The following is a 22,012-nucleotide window of genomic DNA, read 5'->3' as shown; positions in this document are numbered from 1 at the left end:
ATACATTCTTCTAAATTTTTTTCAAAGTTTTCAACTTCTTTGCCTTTGGTTTGAATGTCCTCCCGTAGCTCAGAGTAATTTGATCATCTGAAGCCTTCTTCTCTCAGCTCGTCAAAGTCATTCTCCGTCCAGCTTTGTTCCGTTGCTGGTGAAGAACTGCGTTCCTTTGGAGGAGGAGAGGCGCTCTGCTTTTTAGAGTTTCCAGTTTTTCTGTTCTGTTTTTTCCCCATCTTTGTGGTTTTATCTACTTTTGGTCTTTGATGATGGTGATGTACAGATGGGTTTTCGGTGTGGATGTCCTTTCTGTTTGTTAGTTTTCCTTCTAACAGACAGGACCCTCAGCTGCAGGTCTGTTGGAGTACCCGGCCGTGTGAGGTGTCAGTGTGCCCCTGCTGGGGGGTGCCTCCCAGTTAGGCTGCTCGGGGGTCAGGGGTCAGGGACCCACTTGAGGAGGCAGTCTGCCTGTTCTCAGATCTCCAGCTGGGTGCTGGGAGAACCACTGCTCTCTTCAAAGCTGTCAGACAGGGACATTTAAGTCTGCAGAGGTTACTGCTGTCTTTTTGTTTGTCTGTGCCCTGCCCCCAGAGGTGGAGCCTACAGAGGCAGGCAGGCCTCCTTGAGCTGTGGTGGGTTCCACCCAGTTCGAGCTTCCCGGCTGCTTTGTTTACCTAAGCAAGCCTGGGCAATGGCGGGCGCCCCTCCCCCAGCCTCGCTGCCGCCTTGCAGTTTGATCTCAGACTGCTGTGCTAGCAATCAGCGAGACTCCGTGGGTGTACGACCCTCCAAGCCATGTGCGGGATATAATCTCCTGGTGCGCTGTTTTTTAAGCCCGTCGGAAAAGTGCAGTATTCGGGTGGGAGTGACCCGATTTTCCAGGTGCCGTCTGTCACCCCTTTCTTTGACTAGGAAAGGGAACTCCCTGACCCCTTGCACTTCCCGAGTGAGTCAATGCCTCGCCCTGCTTCGGCTCGCGCATGGTGCGCGCACCCACTGACCTGCACCCAGTGTCTGGCACTCCCTAGTGAGATGAACCTGTACCTCAGATGGAAATGCAGAAATCACCCATCTTCTGCGTCGCTCACACTGGGAGCTGTAGACCGGAGCTGTTCCTATTCGGCCATCTTGGCTCCTCCCCCAGTCATGATAAAAATAATTAATGAGATTTTATACATTCAATCTTTGTTCCAAGCCTTTGAAATATGGTATGTGTGCTGGGTGTGGTGGCTCATACCTGTAATCCCAGCACTTTGGAAGGCTGAGGTGGGCAGATCACCTGAGGTCAGGAGTTCGAGACCAGCTTGGCCAACATCGTGAAATCCTGTCTCTACTAAAAATACAAAAATTAGCCAGGTGTGGTGGTGTGCACCTGTAATCCCTGCTAATCGGGAGGCTGAGGCAGGAGAATCACTTGAACCTGGGAGGTGGAGATTGCAGTGAGCCGAGGCCGTGCCATTGCACTACAGCTTGGGTGACAGAGCGAAATGCCGTCTCAAAAAAAAAAGAAAGAAAGAAAAAAAGAAATACAGTGTGTGTGTTGCTCTTACAACACATCTCAATTTGGACTAGCCACATTGTAAGTGTTCAGCTACCACATTGGATAGCGCAGATTTAAATTGCTTTCTTCACAAGGGCCCTTTTGATGCCTTGGAGACGTATATTGCTCAGTGAGATCCCTCATGAGATGCTTCTATGCTGGTTGTGTGTTGAATGGCACTGTTACAGGAAGGATCTCTGGTCCCAAAAGGTGACACCAGCACCTGGTAGCTGTCTCAAGAATTATGCGTTTCTTTCTTTCCTGTGCCTTCCTTAGGCACCTGTTGTGGACTCAGGTGGCCTCGGTGGTGCACAGGGGTCAGGGTCTCACAGACCTTGTCGTCACAGCCCTGCTGGAACCAACCCAACAAGCCAGCCTGACGTCATGACCATGTCTCTCAGAACCATGGCCATTCAAGGAGCACAGAAAACTAGTTGCCAGTTTCTCTAGAATGCTGAATTTTTAAAAGAACAGCCTTATTGAGATATAATTTATATACCATACAAGTCACCCATTTAAATTTAATGGCTTTTGGTATATTACATGATAATTTTTTTTTTTGACGGAGTCTCACTCTGTCACCCAGGCTGGAGTGCAGTGGCGCAATCTTGGCTCACTGCAACCTCTGCCTGCCGGGTTCAATCGATTCTCAACCTCCTGAATAGCTGGGATTACAGATGCGTGTGACCACACCCGGCTAATTTTTGTATTTTTAGTAGAGACAGGGTTTCAGTATGTTGGCCAGACTAGTTTCGAACTCCTGACCTCAGGTGATCCACCTGCCTCGGGTCCCAAAGTGCTAGGATTACAGGCATGAGCCACCACACCTGGCCTACATGATTAATTTTTTAAAATTGTGGTAAAATATAGCTAACGAGATTTGTCATTTAACCATTTTTACGTGCACAATTCCACATTCACAATGTCATGTAGCCATCCCCCGTCTACTTTCAGAATTTTTTCATCATCCGAAACAGAAGCTCTGTACCCATTAAACAATGTCTCCCTGTTTCTTCCTCTCTCCAGCCCCTACAAAACTTGTGTTCCACTGGAAAGCTTAATTTGTATTACTTAAGAAATCTCCAGCAGCTTTAGAGCCTCCAAAAAAAAAAAAAAAAAAAGGTTGAAGGGAAAGGCTAGCCCTTTGGGGAGGGGTCCTGGGCTAGTGGAGTATGGTTCTTGGTGGCCCTGATACATGTACCTGGAGACAGGGTCCTTGACAGAATGCCAACGTGACTAAGTTTACCAAACTGCACTGCTTCCCCCTGCTGGAGACGGCGCTCTTCTTCCTCATGTCCTGGAGCACGTTTCTCTTGGCAGAAGCCTGCGGATTTACAGGTAGGTTTTTTCTACTCTTGGACCACCCTTCCCCTCACTGTAGTGGGGTCTGTGGGAACTTGAAGGAAGGGAAGAATTCTTAAATAACAGCTGCACAGAGTTTAACTGTTCAGCAAGTGTCCGTATGGAGGATTGCTGAGCAAGGCTATTGTTCTGTCTTAAATGGATTATTTACTTTCCAAAAAGCTAGACTTTTTTTAATTTTATTTTTTTAGAGACAGGGTCTTGCTGTGTCACCCAGGCTGGAGTGCAGCAGCACAATCATAGCTCACTGTAACCTCGAACTCCTAGGCTCAAGGGATCTTCCCCCTTCACCCTCCCAAGTAGCTAAGACTACAGGCACGTACCACACCCAGCTAACTTCTTTATTCTTTGTAGAGATGGACAACATTTGCTATGTTATCCAGGCTGGTCTCAAACTCCTGACCTTAAGTGAACCTCCTACCTCAGCCTCTCAAAGCACTGGGATTACAGGCATGAGCCACCATGCCCAGCCTGAAAAAGTAGATTTTAATGATAAAGTTTATAATTCCAAAGTCAATTACATTTTTGAGTACTCATTCTAACTGTAAGTAGATGTTAAGGTGCAAAGAATCTATTAAAATTTTATTTGTATATTTCCCTTGATTGCTATGTTGTTTTACAAACAGTAGCAATAACAAGCAAAATATGTGTCCTTTAAAGGGTGATTTTGCCTCTGCTCAGATGAGTGTGAACACGGTTTTTCATTGTTTTGTCTCTGGGCTATTTAATCATTGTTTTTCAATATCACATTTTTATGGTGTCAGTTTCATATAGTATTAGTGAGGTGAAACGTGGTTTTACTTCCTCACATTCTTTCATTTTAAAAAGACATTGAATTTTTCCATTAGAAAATTCAAGTACAGTTCTGTACATAATCCAGGTACTTACGATGTACTTTTATCACCCTTTCAAAATACTGTAGCAAATCTTTATATGCAGCATTACAAAATGCCCCACTTCCTTAAAATTTAACAGTTATCTGTAAATGTGTAGGCAAAGTCCCAGGTGTGTCAGTTGTCTCGCACAACAAAATGGTTACCATTAACCAGAAATATAGAAGATCGGGGCTTGGATAAATGGAATAGTACTCTTGATCTATTTTGTCTAAAGCCCTAGACTGTGAAAAAATCTAAGCCAGGCACAGTGGCGCATGCCTATATAATCCCAGCACTTTGGGGCCAAGGCAGGTGGATCCCTTGAGCTCAGGAGTTCAAGACCAGCCTGGGCAAGATGGAGAAACCCCATCTCTACAAAAAAATACAAAAATTAGCTGGGTGTGGTGGTGTGCATCTGTAGTCCCAGCTATTCAGGAGGCTGAGGTGGGAGGATCACTTGAGCCTTGGAGATAGAGGCTGCAGTGAGCCGAGATCATGCCACTGCCCTCCACTGAGGGATATATAATATATAATCCACTTTGTCTCAAAAAATATAGATGTATATAAAGCATTAGTTTGAAATTCAGTTCATTCATTCTAAAAACAGTGAGGAATATGACAAAAATTTGGATGGGCCCTCACAGTCTCTTTGAAGGAATGAATGCTATATGCCAACTACAGATGGTAGTTGGAGGAGTTTAGAGGAGGCAGGAGATACCCTTAAAACTGGAACAAGGAGGGGATGTTGAGGTACTTGGCTTTGAAGGAAGGCAGGGTTGGGAGACAGAAAGGTTGGGAGGTGAGGGGTTGTAGGAGTGTTCAGTAGTAATAGGAAACTTTTTTTTCTTTTTTTTTCTTTTTCTTTTCTTTCTTTTTTTTTTTTTTTGAGAAAAGGTTGCCTTCTGTCGCCCAGGCTGGAGTGCAGAGGCGTGATCATGGCTCACTGCAGCCTCAACCTCCCAGGCTCAAGCGATCCTCTCACCTCAGCCTCCCTAGTAGCTGGGCCACAGGCCCACGCCACCACATCCGGCTAATTTTTTGTATTTTTGGTAGAGATGGGGTTTTACCATGTTTCCCAGGCTGGTCTCAAACTCCTGGGTTCAAGCAATCTGCTTGCCTTGGCCTCCTGCAGTGCTGGGATTACAGGTGTGAGCCACTGCGCCCGACCCAGCAATAGGAAAGTTTCAAAAATATTCAGGAAGTTGGATATGCTAGGCTTGCCTACCTTAACTTTTTGTTCTAGCAGGGTTTTTTTTTCCCCTGCCTCTTTTTTTTCCATTGATTTTTTTTGGGGGGATGTTTTAACAGGTGTTGTAGCTGTCCTTTTCTGTGGAATCACACAAGCTCATTACACCTACAACAATCTGTCGGTGGAATCAAGAAGTCGAACCAAGCAGGTGAGAGAGAGGCTTGGTACTCACGAGTTGCTTGTTAACACAGGGAAGGGGGAACTGCAGGGTTACAGCTTCCTTTTCCCTTCTCTGTGCAGCTCTTTGAGGTGTTACATTTCCTGGCAGAGAACTTCATCTTCTCCTACATGGGCCTGGCACTGTTTACCTTCCAGAAGCACGTTTTCAGCCCCATTTTCATCATTGGAGCTTTTGTATCCTTTTCTTGTTCCACCATTTTCTACATGCAGAGATGACCACTGTTGGAGAAGCTATAGTAATAATAGTCATAATAATAATATAAAATAACAATAATATAATAATATAAACCATCATAAAATAATAATTACTATTTCTGTTTTGGGTAGGTGACTAACTCCATGCTAGTTCACAGGGTTTTTATGATGAAAAAAAGACGGCTTAAGTGGCATTTCATAACACTAAATGTATTTGACTTAAAGGACTGCATGTATTCCAAGATCATCCTTTCTGCCTTTTCTATGTAAGATGGCCTTTCTGTTAAACTGGTGCTTGGCAGGTGATAGTTTGTTTTGTAAAGTGCTCTTCTTGGTGAATCTAAAAGTCAGCAACCATGTCAGTCAGTCTCCAGTGTTATTTTTGACAATTCATTGCTGTATGAATTCCAATCCAGGAGGTTCCCTGATTTGGATGACCCAAAGGTTCTGTTCCTCTTGCTCATGACTACGTCTGCAGTATGGGCAGCCCTTCCTCACAATGCCCAGGGTTGCTTGCAGGCAGTGACCCTACTTTTTCTCAAGCTTCCCTGCTGCTGCAGATCATGGTGGGAAAGACTCTTTCTCCCTGCCCCCACCAAAAAAAAAGGAGAAGGAAAAAGAAAAATGAAGGGAAGAAAAGATAAAATAGAAAAATATTTGGTTCCTTGGTCTGGGCCCATTGTAAATGCAGTTTCTGGAATATAGACATAGTTTGGGGGATTGGCTTCTCATGTGCCTAGCAGTGGATGGACAGCTGAGGGTTTTGCTCACTTGGCCTCAGATACTATGTTTTTATTAAAGTGAACTTTTCTGGGGCTTGATTTCAAGATACTGAGCGCAGTCCCCTATTGCTGGACATTCACATTTGCCTTTTCTGAGGCCTCATGATTATCCTTAGATTTTGGAATGCTGGCAAAAAAGGAGTGTTTTTCTCTTCTGGGCTTAATTTATTGTGCAGGAATGACTGACACTCACCAAGCTGCTGGACAGTGACAGCGGCCTAATGCAATGCTGGAATCCTTCTAGCGTGAGAGCCTCCTACGCTTAAACCAGTGGCTCATTTCTTGGATTTCCATGCTTACCAGACTAATAGCTAAAAATCTGCAAGATCAGTGTTTTTATTCTTTTTTGAGAAAGACCTTGCATGTTGTTTTGATTTGTATTCCTAGCATGACACCCTGTGAGAGATAGTGAAAGCACAGCCCTGTTTACAGATGAGGGCCTGGCAGAGGCCAAGCCGGGTCCTCTGCAGATCCTAACTGCTGCTTACCACTTAAGGACTTTTGTTTCTCTTCTGGGATAGAATGTACTTTATAAGCATTACCTGGTTCTTTCTGCTTAAAACAAAACAAAGAAAACGGAAGAAAAACAGGCAGTGCTTTACCCTGCAGGAGACAGAGAAGATAGTTCCGCCCTGGCTTCTGTCTGAAACAGCTGCAGCTCCTGCAGCTGGTGTTTTGCCAAAACGGAAGCTCCGTGTTCCTCTGGCTCCCACAGGGGTTCCCTTCTCTGACCAGGGGAGTGTGTAGCTCTCTCAGTTGGGCACTATTCTAAACTCAGCAAGTGACAAAGGACCAGTTTCCCTGCATTCTTTGGTTTCCACAGCAGAGTTCCTTTTTCCATACTCCTTTTCCATTTCTTACATCTCCAAAAAACATTTTAGCTACTTAGGTAGAGAAATATCTCCCTGGGTTCATTCCTATGAGTGATCTGAATGTCTTTTAGTGTTGTGAATATTTTAAGTTTCCCCACCTCTTATTTGCAGGCTCTTCCTGGCCATTAAAGTCTCTGATGTTTACTTGCAAATGAAGCCTGCAAGCGCTTATCCAGCAAACTTTTTCTTTATAGTTTGACTGCAGGATTAGCAATTTTTTTCTTCTAGTGCCTTTTCTTTTAGTAGAGCCCAACACACACTGTTTGCTTCTCTCAAATGCTCTCTCCTGCTGTGGTACTTTAGCTTATTTCTGGACTCCTTTTTAGATAGATTTAGATAGATAGATAGATAGATAGATAGATAGATAGATAGATAGATAGATATCAGTTGAATTAAATCAAGAAGTTACAATATTGTGTTTAACAAGCTAGAAATGATCTCTATGAATCAGGAGGTGGGAAAGCTTGGCCAAATTAGTCCCATTTTGTTGCTGAGAAACTTGTCTAGGGGGAAACTAGACAGCCAAGCTTCTTTGGGCAGCTCTCTGGACTATAACGAGGTGTCACAGCATTCCTAAAATTCTCTGCTCAGCCGGAGGTTGTGTGGAATGCCATTCTGGAAACTGTTGGTCCCTTAACCTCCTACCTTGTGGTCAGGTTGCCATCTTCCTGGGCAGAGCCGCGCACATCTACCCGCTCTCCTTCTTCCTCAACTTGGGCAGAAGGCATAAGATTGGCTGGAATTTTCAACACATGATGATGTTTTCAGGTAAAAAGGCGTAAGTGTAAAGAAAATGAGTTTTATTCAGCAGGTAACAAGAATATGATTACAATGTAATTGATAAGGTTCATAAAAAGACAAGCATTCAAGTTTCTGGTCCCTTTGTATCCCCTGCAGTGAGAAATAGACAGATGTACATGTTCAATTGAGTTAGTGTTGATTTTGCAAACCGTACTACCAAATGTGAACATTCTCCCCTAAAATATTTGCATTTCTGTTTCATCACTACCACTCAACGGACCTGGAGATATGGTGTTTAAAGTGCTTGATTGTTTTCTAGAAGATCTTCATAACCCTTAAGCTTCCTGAAGGGCACCAGCTCTAGAATTAGAAGGAAAAGAGCTCCTGATGAGAAAGACCACTGGCCAAGTCACTCAACACCTCCCAGCCGCAGTATCCTCCCTTGTAAAATAATGGAATTGAACTAATTAGCTGAGGTCCCCCAGCTCTAACTTTCTGTGGAGCAAAAGAAATAAAATACACTCATGTAAGCAAGAGGGACCCAACACTGGAATTTAATAACTGTGATCATCCTGCTTAATTGACACTGTCTCCCACATGCCCCCCTTTTCCCTGTAAAGCTGAGAAGTCTGGAGAAGCCACTGAGGGGACAAAGGACAATAAAGAAGGCTGTGGAAGTAGAGTAAGGAGAGAGCAACTGGCATGAGTGGATGATGCAGTGAGGGTGGTAAGCGTCAGCTTTATAGAAACGGACCCAAGTTAGAGCATTTCTGCAGAACAGAGGGAGGAGAAGTTAGTTGCAAAAGGCTACTGTGACCCTTAAAGGCACCTCTGTCCTTTAAGACAGAGAATGAGTTGCAGCCACCTTTACTGCCATGCAGTGGTCGTACTGAAATCAAACCAACAGGCACTGCTCAGTAAAGCAGTCATTTTATCTCACGCTAGCTTGCCTCTGAACTTAGATACAGGTACAGTCTTCTAAGATGATTTCCTTTTACTCTGACAAACATTTATTGAGCATCCTCTTTTCATAAGCCACAGCTCTAGGTTGTGGAGCATGCAAAGACCAGCCTCCTTCATGTCACTCACAGTCCGCTGCGGGGAGGCAGGTACACAAAGAGTTAATTTTCTTCCAAGAGAGGTTGGTGAATTGCACAAAAGAGGTCTGAAAGAAATGTGGACAAGAAGAGAATGGCTCAGGGCCATCTTCACAAAGGGAGTGGCCTTTTAGCTAGGCTTGGAAGAATGGAATTTCAGGAGGCAGCAGTTTGGGAAGGCAGAAAAGCATTAGCATGCCTGGCTTGTTTAGGGAATGGCAGCAGTCTGGTTTAAATGTCAGATACATGGAGTAATGCAGAAAGAGGGTGAGGTTGACCACCACTGCCGCCTGCCAGCTGTTGCTGATCTGGCACGGTGAAAGTGCCTGGAACCTGGAGAACTGCTTCAGCGGCTGGAAGGACACTGCCCTGAGCCCGGGAGCCACAAGGAGGCAAAGTGTGGTGGACAGGCACTGCAAGATGCTGGCTATAAGTTCAACATCTACTTCACATCAGTGCAGAAGAGAGTGATCTGGACCCTCTGGACAGTGCCAGATGCCACTGACCTGATGTGGCTGCCCGTAGTGAGGACTTGGCATCTTAATGAGTGGCACTCTGGTGGTCTGACCGACCTTCGTAAAGCAGAAACTGCTGCCAAGCATGGTAAAGATCTGGAGGCGCTCCTGTGATGTCCCACCACCTCTCATAGAGCCCGATCATCCCTTCTACAGCAGCATCAGTAAAGATCGCAGGTATGTACCCCTCACTGAAGATCAGCTACCCTCTTGTGAGGGTCTGAAGGACACTTCTGCCAGAGCTCTGCCCCTTTGGAATGAAGAAATAGTTCCCCAGATTAAGGAGGGGAAATGGGTGCTGATTACAGCCCATGGCAACAGCCTCCCCGGCATTGTCAAGCATCTGGAGGGTCTCTCTGCAGAGCAGAACCTGCTGACTGCTATTCCCGTTGTCTATGAATTGGACAAGAACTTGAAGCACATCAGGCGCATGCAGTTCCTGGGGGATGAAGAGACCGTGCGTAAAGCCATGGAAGCTGTGGCTGCCCAGGACAAAGAAAAGAGGTAAAGGCCAGCGGACAGACTACTTTCGCCGGGAACACCCTCCCTGTCCGTCCCTTCCTCTGCCCCTCCCCACTACACATGTCACACTGACCACATCTGTAGGCATCTGAAGTTGTAGCTGCAGATGAGTACCAGTGGCTCCCATTTTTCATTTCAGCCATTTTTCTCCTGCACGCACTGTCTTCACACAATCTAGTCAAGATAGCATCTCCGGGGAGGGCACAGATTTTCAGTCCAAGCCCAGGGAAAACTCCCCTTATCCAAAAGAGTTGAGAGGTAGGGACTTGGGTTTTTACCAGGGCTTCGTGTACTAAGGACCTGCTTGAGTAGGAGATAGGGAGGAACCATGCTAAGGCATGGCCAATGAGGAGAAGCAAGAGAGCCTGTTTGCCCCCAGGAGCCAGTCCTGTGTTCTTCTGTAGTCAGGCTACTACCTGGAGGGCTCTAGTCATTCCAGTGGAAGATGAATGTAACCTGCATGGTGATGTAAAAAAAAAAACCAAAAACCAAAAACAAAAAAAACCAGTTTCCTCCCTGACCCCAGAGGGGCTGGCTGTACTTGATGAGTGGGATCAATCCTGAATTAAGTTTCTGTTGCATTTATTTTACAAAAAAAAGTATATAAATAATACAAAACAAAAGTCCTTGTGGAGTTTCTAGTGGCAGTTGAAATAATCCCACGTGATCATCAGAAAATAAACCATTCCTTATACCAATATGGCATAAGCTCCTTGACTTGTAAGGGGTAGGAGTGCCTCCTGCTGTGTATTTTAGAATCCCTGCCCCGCCTTGTTTCATGGCAGTGAAATGCCTCTTGATCACGTCCAAGTGTGTCTTTCACTGCCTGTTTTCTGAATCACGTTTTAGTTACTTGGCCCTGCCACATGGGCCCAGTACTCATTTTGAGCATAACTATACTAAATCTTTTTTCCAAATCAGTATAAGAAAGGAATGATATGCAAAAAAAAAAAAAAAGGGAGTGGGGAAAGAAGGTGAGGTTGGAAAGGAGAATTGTATCTAAACTCATAATTTTCACCGTTTAGGTTACATCAGAATTGCCCATTGGGCTTGTTAAAGCGCAGATTGCTGGGCCTCACTGTCTGATTCTGGGGATATGGAGTGGGCTCTTCTAACATTTCTGAGCTGCCACTGCTGCTGGTTTGAAAACCACACTTTGAGAACCACCACTGTAGAGTGGAGACCTCAGAGAAGCTCCAGTGCTGTGCCAAAGAGTTTGAGCTTCACTCAAGAGCAGCAGGGAGACATTCAGAGCTTGGTGAAGAGGACGGTGATAAGCTTCTATGTACATATTAGGAATATGCCAGTGGACAAGAGGAAGATTAGTTGGAGCTAACCCTGTCATCTAGGTCAACTTAAATATGCTCATTGGCTTCTGTACTAAAAAGCTGAGAAGTGCACAGTGCTGTTTAATGATATCTCCGATAAAAAATATTTTATGCTGGGAGAAATCTGCCTATCAAAAGGAACTCATTTGTCAAGGCTATGAAATACCTGAGGTTTCACTTTCATATTGCTTACCATGCTTACCTAATGAAATAAAGAAAAATGTATTATACTTGGTCTCTCTCTGATGCCCAAGTTTTCTTTGAGTCAGCATCCCTTGAGAGGCTTAAATGTTGACCAGTGACATAGCTGGCCGGCTGTAGGGTGACCTAGATGTGTATAAATATCTAGGATAGATTAATAGAAAACATCAACTTTGTTTTCAATGTAACTTTTATTGATGTCACTCTTCTTTAGTGAATTGTAGTGAAGTGCTCAGATTACATATATTAATAATTGTGAAATTGCAAAATAGAAAAATGTACAAACAGATATAGTAGGTCTAAGTTTTCATTCTCTCGCATGTTATACAGACAGTCTTGCCCATGGTGAATAAAAATTAATACTAGATATGTACTAAAGACTGTAGATTCAGTCTTTTTTTTTTTTTTTTTTTTTTTTTGAGACACAACCTCACTCTGTCCTCCAGGCTGGAGTACGGTGGCACCATCTCGGCTCACTGCAACCTCCGCCTCCAGGATTCAAGTAATTCTCCCACCTCAGCCTCCCAAGTAGCAGAGGACTACAGGCACATGCCATCATGCCTGGCTAATTTTTGTATTTTTGGTAGAGATAGTGTTTCACCATGTTGGCCAGGCTGGTCTCAAACTCCTGACCTCAGGTGATCCACCCACCTTGGCCTCCCAAAATGCTGGGATTATAGGTGTGAGCCACCACACCCGGCCAGATTCAGTCTTTACTATAAAATAAATTATGAGCGTGATATGGGAAAGGAACAAAAGAGCTTAGAAGGATGAACTCCAAAACATTAAACTGATGGTATTAATCTTAAATCCATTAATGCAGATCAGGTACCAGCAAACTACAACCCCTGGACCAAATCTGGCCACTGCCTGTCTTCACATAGCCCGTGAGCTAAGAATGTCTTATACAGATGAATATTTGCACTCTGTTTGATGATAGACAACACTGACTTTGAAACAACAGTTAAGCAAAATATCCCCTCCAGAAAGAATTTCCCTCTTTTCATTATTAGACCTGTATTACAACAAAGTGGCCTCAATTATTATTATTGATTTTTGATAGTAAACATTTGTGGAAATGTTCGTCCCTTTGATATAAGTACCCACATAATATTCTTGATTTTGCCTCTTGGCCCACAAAACCTAAAATCTATAATATCTGGCCGGTTACAGAAAGAGTTGACCACCCCTGATGTAGATTGGGTTATGTTTTCACTTCTCTGTGTGGTTTCCCCTTTTGCTAAGGAAATGCTGAACTGTTTTCCACAAATTTGACATACTCGTACCTAGCCTGTTTTTTAAGTTTATATTGACTGTGTAGTGCTTGGGTTGTGTTGGGATCACAGTTTTAGCTTATATTATTTTTTACTTATTTATATTTATTTTTACTTCATGTTACTAGCAGAATCATGTAAGTAATAGGAGTGTTATTATTCTGAAAAAGTGCTGTACAAAGCAGTACAATGCTTTTTCATTGTGTTGGGGAGTTTTGCAAAAGACAGCATCAAAGAAAAGAAAATCATGCCTTTAAGGTTCTTCTTTCTGAGTAAAACAACTTGGCCCCTGAAGCATGAATGAATAGAGTTTATTAGCCCCAAATGGCAGCAGTGGATTTTGAGACAACATTGTCATTTAATCCTTATAAGTAGATCTTCTTTGGTCCCCGCAGGCCTCAGGGGAGCAATGGCATTTGCGTTGGCCATCCGTGACACGGCATCCTATGCTCGCCAGATGATGTTCACGACCACCCTTCTCATTGTGTTCTTCACTGTCTGGATCATTGGAGGAGGCACGACACCCATGTTGTCATGGCTTAACATCAGGTTGGTTTGGAACCAAGGCTAATTGAGTATGTCAGTTGTCACCGTTCCTGAGAATGTTCAACAACATGTGCAGGATGTGCTACTTTAGTTCATGGAAACCTTTTACAGTCTTTGGTTTTGTTTATGAGGGGGGATTAACAATTTTTTTTAAAACAGTAAGTAAAAGTTTGGAGTATGGGGTTTTCCAGGAGAAAAAATGTAGTCATTAAAAATTTTTGTCAGTGCAAACATACAAAGAATGAGAAGTGCCTGGATCTTGCTAGAACAGTGACATTAGAGCAAAAATTTAAAAAGTCTTAAAGCTGCGGGAGAGAAAATAGACCAAGAGCCCCTGGCAGAGTCCAGTATTTCATGTTCCTTTGAAATGAAATCCAGACTCTGAAGAATAAGCTCACCAGCCAGAAATAGAGGCAATTAGAGTTTTATTTTAGCATGAAGCTGTATGCTGTCTCTTCTTGCTTGAGTGTACAAAAGAGGTGACATTTCCTGGGTAACCCTCACCTGTTGCAGTTTCATGGATGTCCTCTGCCTGTGGCTTTGTAGCTGTGTCAGGACAGAAGGAGCACTGATACGAGTTTGACTTTTTCAAGAGCGCTTGAATTCCAGATTGTGTTTGTGAGCTCCAGCATCTTATGGTAAAGAGGTCATTGGAAATAAGGTTCAAGAGACCCACAGCCCAACTCTGGCTTGGGTTAAAGACAAGCCCCTCATGTCTTTGGGCCTCAGGTTTCCTCAGTGTTAAGTAAGACACTCTGCCAGGTGATTTCAAGGGCACTTCAGCTGTAGGTGTTGTGCTGCACATCACTGGATGTGCTCTGGCCACTTGCCACAGTTTCAGGTCTGCAGAGGGTGACCGTGTTCTGGAACAAGAAGACACTTGGGTAGTGCAAAGGTGTGAATAAAAATTCTCTGAAAAGCCACAAGGTGGCAATGGTTTTTCTTTCTCTGCTGGCTTTTTTAGTTTGTATTCTCTAGACTGTAGAATGCCCGACACAGCTGCAGAGCGTACATAGCTTGGAGGAGAGAAAATGAACAGAGATCTCCCAGTCATCCTTGGGGTTGGGGGGAAGAAACTAAAATTTGAGAGAATCATCTCCTGTGTCTGGGGTTTTTGTATAGATGTTAGGCAGAGATTCCTGGGCTGCCACTTCTGCTGCCAGCCACTGCCACTTCCACTGCCAGCTTCACCATTTCTGGGCTAGTGTATCTCTGCCTGAGATCCAGGTGGGTCTGCAGAACCAATATGGGGTTTATCAGTGTTAGTCATAATAATAAGTAACACTTATGTTGCAAGCATTGTTCCAGATACCATACATATATTAAGATAATTCTCATAACATTCTTATAAGGGAGATAGGACTATTATGTCAATTTTAGAGTTGGGGAAACTGAGGCACAAAGCAGTAATTTGCCCAAGGTCACAGAGCTTTAAGTGGACAAGCTAGGATTTGAACCTAGGCACTCATACCACAGAGTCCACACTCTTAACCACTGTGCTATACTGCCTGTAAGAAGAGTTATAAAATTTGGGAAGGTTAGAATTTCAGTTTCCTGGCATGAATCTCAAGGGTTGGATTAAGGAAAAGAATCCATCTTTGAGCATATAAACCTGAAGAAAATTTACAGTCTCTTACTTTTAAACTTAAGACATAAGATGGTACCATCTTTGTTCTATGTAGCAGAATTAGGGCAAGAAAAAAGGTTTACCCTGCACACAGTTGAGAATCTTTGCATTTGGTGACCTCTGAGATTACTTCCTGCTCCTGTTTGTCTGGTCACCTAGTAGATGCTCTGGATGCTCAGAGCCTCATTAAATCATGTTTGTTTTTCATGCTATTTTATAAATCCTTTCCTCCCCCTCCCCTCAAACATATACGGGACCAAATAATTTTCCATTGAGAGTAGAGAGTTGACTTTTGACATTTTGCTGTTGTAACTGCCTTGGAGATCCATGTAGGTTGTTCATGTATCAGGTTTGTTCTGTTTTATTGCAGAGTAGCATTCCAAGGTGGGCCTGCCACATTCCTCCTCTGGTCCCTGCTGCCTAATTAGTGGCTCCAGCCAAACTCTGGATGTACCAGAGTTTGTTTAACCATTTACCCCTCGAAGGACATTTGGATAGTTTCAAGCTTTAGGCTATTATAAATAAAGCCACTGTGAATATTCTTGTGTAGGTTTTTGCGTGGGCATAAATTTTTACCTCTGCAAGATAGATGCCCAGGAGTGTGCCTTCTGGGTTGGATAGTAAACGTGTTTAGTTTTATAACAAACTGCCAACTGTTTTCCAGAGTGGCTGTACCATTGTACATTCCCACCAGCAGTGTATGAGGGATCCAGTTTCTCAGCATCCCCCCCAGCATTTGGTACTGTCAGGGTATTTCATTTCAGCTGTTCCAATAGGTATGTGGGAATATCTCATTGTGGTCTTAATTTGCATTTCTCTCATAGATAATGATATTAAGCATGACTTCATGTGTTTATTTACCATTTATATGTCTTCTTTGGTGAAATATCTGTTCAAGTCTTTTGTCCATTTTTAAATTGGATTGTTTGTTTCTTTGTTGAGTTTTTAGAGTTCTTTATTCTAGACTGTAGTCTTTTGTCAGATATGTGGTTTGCAAATATTTTTTCCCAGTGTGTAGCTTGTCTTTTAATCCTTTTAATAGGGTCTTTCATAGAGCAGAAGTTTTAATTTATAATTTATCATTTTTTTTCTTTTATGGGTCATGTATTTGGTATCATGTCTAAGGACTCCACCAAGCCTTAGGCCTGAAGATTTCTTCTGCGTTATCTTCTAAAAGCTTTTTAGTTTTACACTGTACATTTAAGTCTGTGATCCATTTTGAGTTAATTTTTATATAAGATGTGAGGTTTAGGTTGGGGTTTTATTTGCCAATGGCTATCCAGTTGTTCTAGCATAATATTGTTAAAAAGACTATCCTACTCCATTGAATTAATTTTGCTCCTTTGTCAAAAATCAGTTGTCTGTATGCATGGGGGTGTCTTTCTGCACTGCTCTATTGGTTTATGTGTCTATCCTTACTGTCTTGATGACTATACTTACGCAGCAAACCTTAGCATCAGAGTGATTCCTCCCACTTTATTGTTGTGGCTATTCTAGTTCCTTTCCATATAAATTTTGGAATAAATTTGTCTACATGTAAAAAAAATCTTGCTGGGTCTTTCATAGGAATTATGTTAAACCTTTACATTAATTTTTGGGGAGATTGACATCTTTATTATGTTGAATCTTCCAATCCATGAACATGATATATTTCTCCATTTATTTAGACCTTCTTTGATTTCTTTCATTTGATTTTTGCAGTTTTCAGCATCCAAGTCCTGTACATGTTTTGTTAGAACTTGTATACTGCTGAACTCACTTACTAGTTCTTTAGTTCTGAAAGTGTTTTGGTCCTTTTTTTTTTTTTTTTGGTAGATTCTTTTGAATTTTCTGCATAGACCATATAGACCATCATAGTATTTGTAAATAGCCACAGTTTTTTTTTTTTTCCTTCCTTTTCAACCAGTGTACCTTTTGTGTCCTTTTCTTGCCTTATTGCTCTGGTTAGGATTTTCACTACTATGTAGAATAAGAGTGGTATAAATGGACATCCTCATCTTGTTTCTGATCTTAAGAGGAAAGCATTTGCCAGGGACGGTGGCTCACATCTGTAATCCCAGCACTTTGGGAGGCTGAGGTGGGCGGATCACAAGGTCAGGAGTTCGAGACCAGCCTGACCAACATGGTGAAACCCTGTCTCTACTAAAAATACAAAAAATTAGCTTGGAGTGGTGGCAGGTGCCTGTAGTCCCAGCTACTTGGGAGGCTGAGGCGGGAGAATGGCGTGAACCCAGGACGCAGAACTTGCAGTGAGCTGAGATCACGCCACTGCACTCCAGCCTGGGCGACACAGCGAGACTCCATCTCAAAAAAAAAAAAAAAAAAAAAGAGGAAAGCATTCGGTCTTGCCTTATTAACTATAATATTAGCTATAGGGTTTTTGTAGATGTTCATTTTCAAGTTGAGGAAGTTCCTACCTATTGCTAGTTTTCTGAGAGTTTTTTTTCATGAACAGGTATTGAATTTTATCAATTATTTTTTCTGTATCAATTGATATGATCATATGATTTTTCTTGTTTAGCCTATTAATATAGTGAATTACATTGATTACTTTTCAAATATTGAACCAGCCTTGTTTCTCTGAAATAAACCCCACTTGATGTGGTATATTATTCTTTTACATATTGCTGAATTATATGAGCAAACATTTTGTTAAGGATTTTTATGTCTGTATTCATGAGGGACATTGGTCAGTAGTTTTTTTTTTTTTGTACTGCTTTTGTCTGTTTTTGGTATCAGAGTAATCTGGCCTCACAAAATGAGTTGGACATGTTCCTCACTCTTTTTTTTTCTGGAAGAGATTGTGTAGAATTGGTGTTAATTATTTTCCTTAAACTTTTGGTAGAATTCTCCAGTGAAACCATCTGGGCCTGGAGACTTCTTTTTTGGGAGTTTTTCAATTATGAAGCCAATTTCTTTATTAGTTATAGGGCTTTTCAGATGACCTATTTCATATTGGGTAAGTTGTGGTAATTTGTGAAATTGGTCAGTTTCATTTAAGTTGTCAAGTTTATGTTGTTTGTAGCATTCCCTTGTTATCCTTTTGATGTCTGTGGGGGGTCTATAGTGATATTCCATTTTTGATATATCTTCTCTGTTTTTGGTCAGTCTTGCTAGACATTTGCCAATTTTATTGATCTTTTCTAAAGAACCAGCTATTTATTTCATTGATTTTCTGTATTGTTTTTCTAATTTCATTTTAATTGATTTCTATCTTTATCATTTCCTTCCTTCTGTCTGACTCTATCCAGACAGCATAATGCCATTACTGAAAAATATATATGTGTCAGCTCGTTGCATTTTTCCAGATATGTATAAATAATGATTACATAAGTGTAGAAACTGACATTTACAGAGATTACACCAAAAGAAATTCCCTCTGAAATAAGGTAATAAAACAGATTAATTTTTCTGGCTTGTGGCTTGTGGTGTGATGGCCATGAATCATTTCTGTAACCCAGGTTCTTATTCTAAATTGATTCAGAAACCCCCTGAAATTCAGTTTGGCATTTTGACCCCTGTGACCTCGATATGATCAGCACTGACTCATTCTTTACTTCTCCAGGCTACTGATAGAGGCCCTGATGAGCTGTTAAGTAGCTGCTCAGAAGTCAGAAGCCCAGGGTGGTTCTTGGAGTTCACCATAAATAGGAGTTAGCTGTGTTTCTTACTATGGCTAATTTCAAGTCTGTGTATAAAATAAAAATGAATATAACTATAAAGCCAAAGCCAGGTCACTGCTTTCCATAAATCCAACTTATCTTTTTACATTGGTGTTTTGTGATTGATATTTTAAAACATAATGGCAAAATGTGCAAATTGCTTTCTGTTGAAACATAATATTTTTCTCAGTCTCTTGAGTAAGAGTTGTTATTGACAAAGGACGTAATTTTGGCAACTTAAAAAATGATGGTGGGATTATTTTGCCTGATGAGCCTGTGTGTGTCCTGAGCACATTGTGACAGCATGGTGGCCGTCTTCTAGGAGCCGTCAGCTTCAAGTAACACACACGAAATGGTGGAGATAGTGGGTTGGGAGGCGGTGGAACGACATACACCCAGGTGGCCAAATGAACTGTAACTTTCACATTCCAGAGTGTAGTAATATCATTCAAGGACAAGTAAGAATGCTCTACTTGGCATAATCCTGTTAGACTGAGAATTTATAATAAAGCTCTTTGCAAGATAACATAAGGAGTAAAGGCAGGGAGAAGCCTGAGCTCTTTATGTAATAGCATTTGCAACTGGGTATTTTAAAAGAACTTAAAGATGCCTCCTTGTAATCAAAGGCAGTATCCTATAAGAGGAAGAGCTGAGGCTCTGGAGACGAGCAGCCTGAGTTGGAATCTTGGCTCTACCATTTCTACCTTTGTGACCTTGGGCAACTTATTTCACCTGTATCCCTCAGTTTCCTCACTGATTAAATGGGGACAGTCATAGTGTGAGGATAAAATGTGGTAATAAATAATGCAATGAAAAATTCTCTCATCAATGTATCATCTGACACATAAGCACTTAGTATATTTTAGCTGTTATTATATTAATAGTATTAATCATAGCATTACAGCTGCTACTATTATTAATACTATCTCTCAAGAGACAATGAATCTTACATTAAGGAATCTGGCTTGTTTTTCTGGTGTTTGCTATAATTTTTCAATGTTGTAGTAATAGAGTCTGATTTAAGTTACATTCTGAACATGTAACTAATTAAAAGTACCACCTTAAGAAGCATCGTGTCCTCACTTGCATATGTCAGGGGATATTAATAACATGAGAATTTGGGCATTGTCTAGTGAAGTAGTTCTCAATCTTTTTTTCATTATTGCCACTGCTGAGGAGCCTTTAAAAACTTTTTCCTCAATTACCTCCCCCAGTGAAATTTTAATATCACAGATCTGCTATGCATCTCTGTCTGTGCTGTGGCACTTTGGAGGGTTACAAACCATCGTAATATCTGAGTGGTTTTTTTTTTTTTTTAACCTACAAGAACCAATTTTTATACCCATGAGGGTGATACTGCCTCCATTGAGAAAACGTGGTTCAGTGCAGTGATTTTCAACTGAAGGCAATTTTGCCGCCCAGGGGACATTTATTTGGCAGTATCTGGAGATGTTTTTAGTTGGCCACAACCAGAGGAAGGGGTCAAAACCTCAGCTTCTTGGTGGGTGGGGTTGCTACTAGTATCTTGTGGGTGAAAGCCGGAGACTCTGTTAAACATCTTACAGTGAGTGCACCATACGGGTCACCACAACAGAGAATTATCTGACCCAAAATGTCAATGCTGCCGAGTTTACGAAACCCTGCTCCAACATGATGGTAAGATTCAAATGCACTCTAAGTAACCCAGAAATTATTAAGGAAGGTGAAGGTGGACCATGTCAATTCAAAAGGCTACAAGCTAAAGAGAATAGCAGAAGTTGGGTTCCCGACTTTCAGGTTGATCCTGTGTACAACATGGTGTGCTTGTCTGGAAAAAAAGGCCATCTTTGTCTTCTTAAGTATTGTTGCTGTTTTTCAATAATATCATGCTTTTTGTTCTTTCTGTCAAATATGTGTAAAAATATGTGTAAACACTTTAAATATGTGTAACATATTTAAGCAACAATTTCTTTTTTCTATTTTTGGTATCTTTATAAACAAATGAATTTCTGAAAAAATTATGTAAATTTGTTTTCTATGAGGTATATTTCATCCTCTGATTTTATTACATTATATTTTGAGAGGCTCATCCTCATTCCTGATCAATCCTCATTTAACCTGGCTCTTGACATTGTTGCCTTAAATTTAAATTTAGTGGCCTCTCAGCCTCTCTGGGTTTTAGAGGATGGGGACAGTTTAAGAGAAGATATGGGTTCATATTGAAAGTGAAAAATATTCTCTCATGGACATGGTCCAGATCATTTGCCCAGAGCTCCTGGCTCTCCTGTTGTCCCTGTCACACTCACGTTCCCTTCTTCTGCTGCCCAGAGTTGGCGTCGAGGAGCCCTCCGAAGAGGACCAGAATGAACACCACTGGCAGTACTTCAGGTGACACAAGGGCATCCTCAGAAAAAATTAACTGGGCCTGGCTTTTCTCCTCTTTCTAACCTCAGATATTTCTCTTTACACTGTTTTTCTCTTCCTTCCTGCGTGTGCCAACCCCCACTTTTAGTAAAGGTGCAAAAGGTTGAGTCAATTCTAATCATTTTTTCCACCCCTCCTCTGGGTTGATTGATGTGTCAGTGTTCTTGGGATTCTGTCTGCTTTCCCCACATTTAGGCAATGTATTGCCAACATAAAGCCTGAGTTGTCAAGTGTCTCCTTTTCGTACAACTGAGCTTAGTGTTAAGAGCAGCTCACTTTCAGAGCCACACTTTTCCCACAAAATCCTGCTTATGATCTAGTAAATAAGGCTCTTAATTCATAAAGAGAACTAGAATTTTCATATTTCAACCATGACTGGGGTAAGGCTTACACCATCTTAGTTAAATACCACTGCTGTTATAGTTTTTCAAAATACATATTTGTGTACTTGTGCCTTGTCATGGTGAACCAGAAGATATGAAGAATGTTTAACCAAAAAGATAAAGATTCCTCTAATGCAGTTTGTTTCTTGTATCCTTCCAAGTTTATAACTATGCTGAAGGGTGGTGATGTCTGGGCAAGCAAAGTACAAACTTTAATGTTTCTTCTTTCCTTTCTGTTTCTCTAATTGGCATGTTTTCTTCCTGATCTGATTCTCGGTGCTGATAGATAAATCAAATGCAAAATAGGCTTCAACTCTGTTCTCGGCACTGTGAGAATATCTCACTTCCTTGAGGGCAGTGGTGAAAGCAGTGGAACACGGGTCTTGGGATATCACTAGGCCCCGTATGCGTACTGTAATGACTCACATGAAATTACTTTAAGTATTTAAGCTCACTGAAATCACACTTTTTTCTACACACACATGTTCATTTTTGGAGACTGACTTTGATACCAGCTAAATTGCAGAGGAAACCCTTTCCTTTGAAGCATGCCTTCAAGAAGGAAAGTCCTTCAGGCAAAGTGTAAGTTATTAGACTTGGGACATAAGCAAATTCAGATTATGATATGGTGTTCAAGATGTTATATGAAGATGTGTGTCTCATA

At 41.8% G+C, this 22,012-nt stretch overlaps 1 protein-coding gene and 1 pseudogene across 4 annotated transcripts in view; both read left to right on the top strand.

The window, feature by feature from the left end:
- SLC9A7 (solute carrier family 9 member A7) overlaps positions 1-22,012 on the top strand; it is a 155,277-nt gene that overhangs the window by 98,366 nt on the left and 34,899 nt on the right. For 3 of the 4 annotated variants that reach the window (XM_055375637.2, XM_055375638.2, XM_019019079.4), the window contains exons 8-13: positions 2,767-2,872; positions 5,080-5,168; positions 5,261-5,374; positions 7,706-7,817; positions 13,123-13,276; positions 20,870-20,929. In XM_055375637.2, the coding sequence (XP_055231612.1) occupies positions 2,767-2,872; positions 5,080-5,168; positions 5,261-5,374; positions 7,706-7,817; positions 13,123-13,276; positions 20,870-20,929 (635 nt within the window). The remainder of the gene's footprint in view (positions 1-2,766; positions 2,873-5,079; positions 5,169-5,260; positions 5,375-7,705; positions 7,818-13,122; positions 13,277-20,869; positions 20,930-22,012) is intronic. The other variant, XM_063703304.1, reaches the window with a different exon arrangement.
- Positions 9,220-11,803, top strand: LOC109024633 (phosphoglycerate mutase 1-like; annotated as a pseudogene).

This window comes from Gorilla gorilla, chromosome X (assembly GCF_029281585.2).
Source record: "Gorilla gorilla gorilla isolate KB3781 chromosome X, NHGRI_mGorGor1-v2.1_pri, whole genome shotgun sequence".
NCBI lineage: Eukaryota > Metazoa > Chordata > Mammalia > Primates > Hominidae > Gorilla > Gorilla gorilla.
This window is presented reverse-complemented; position numbering and strand designations above follow the sequence as displayed.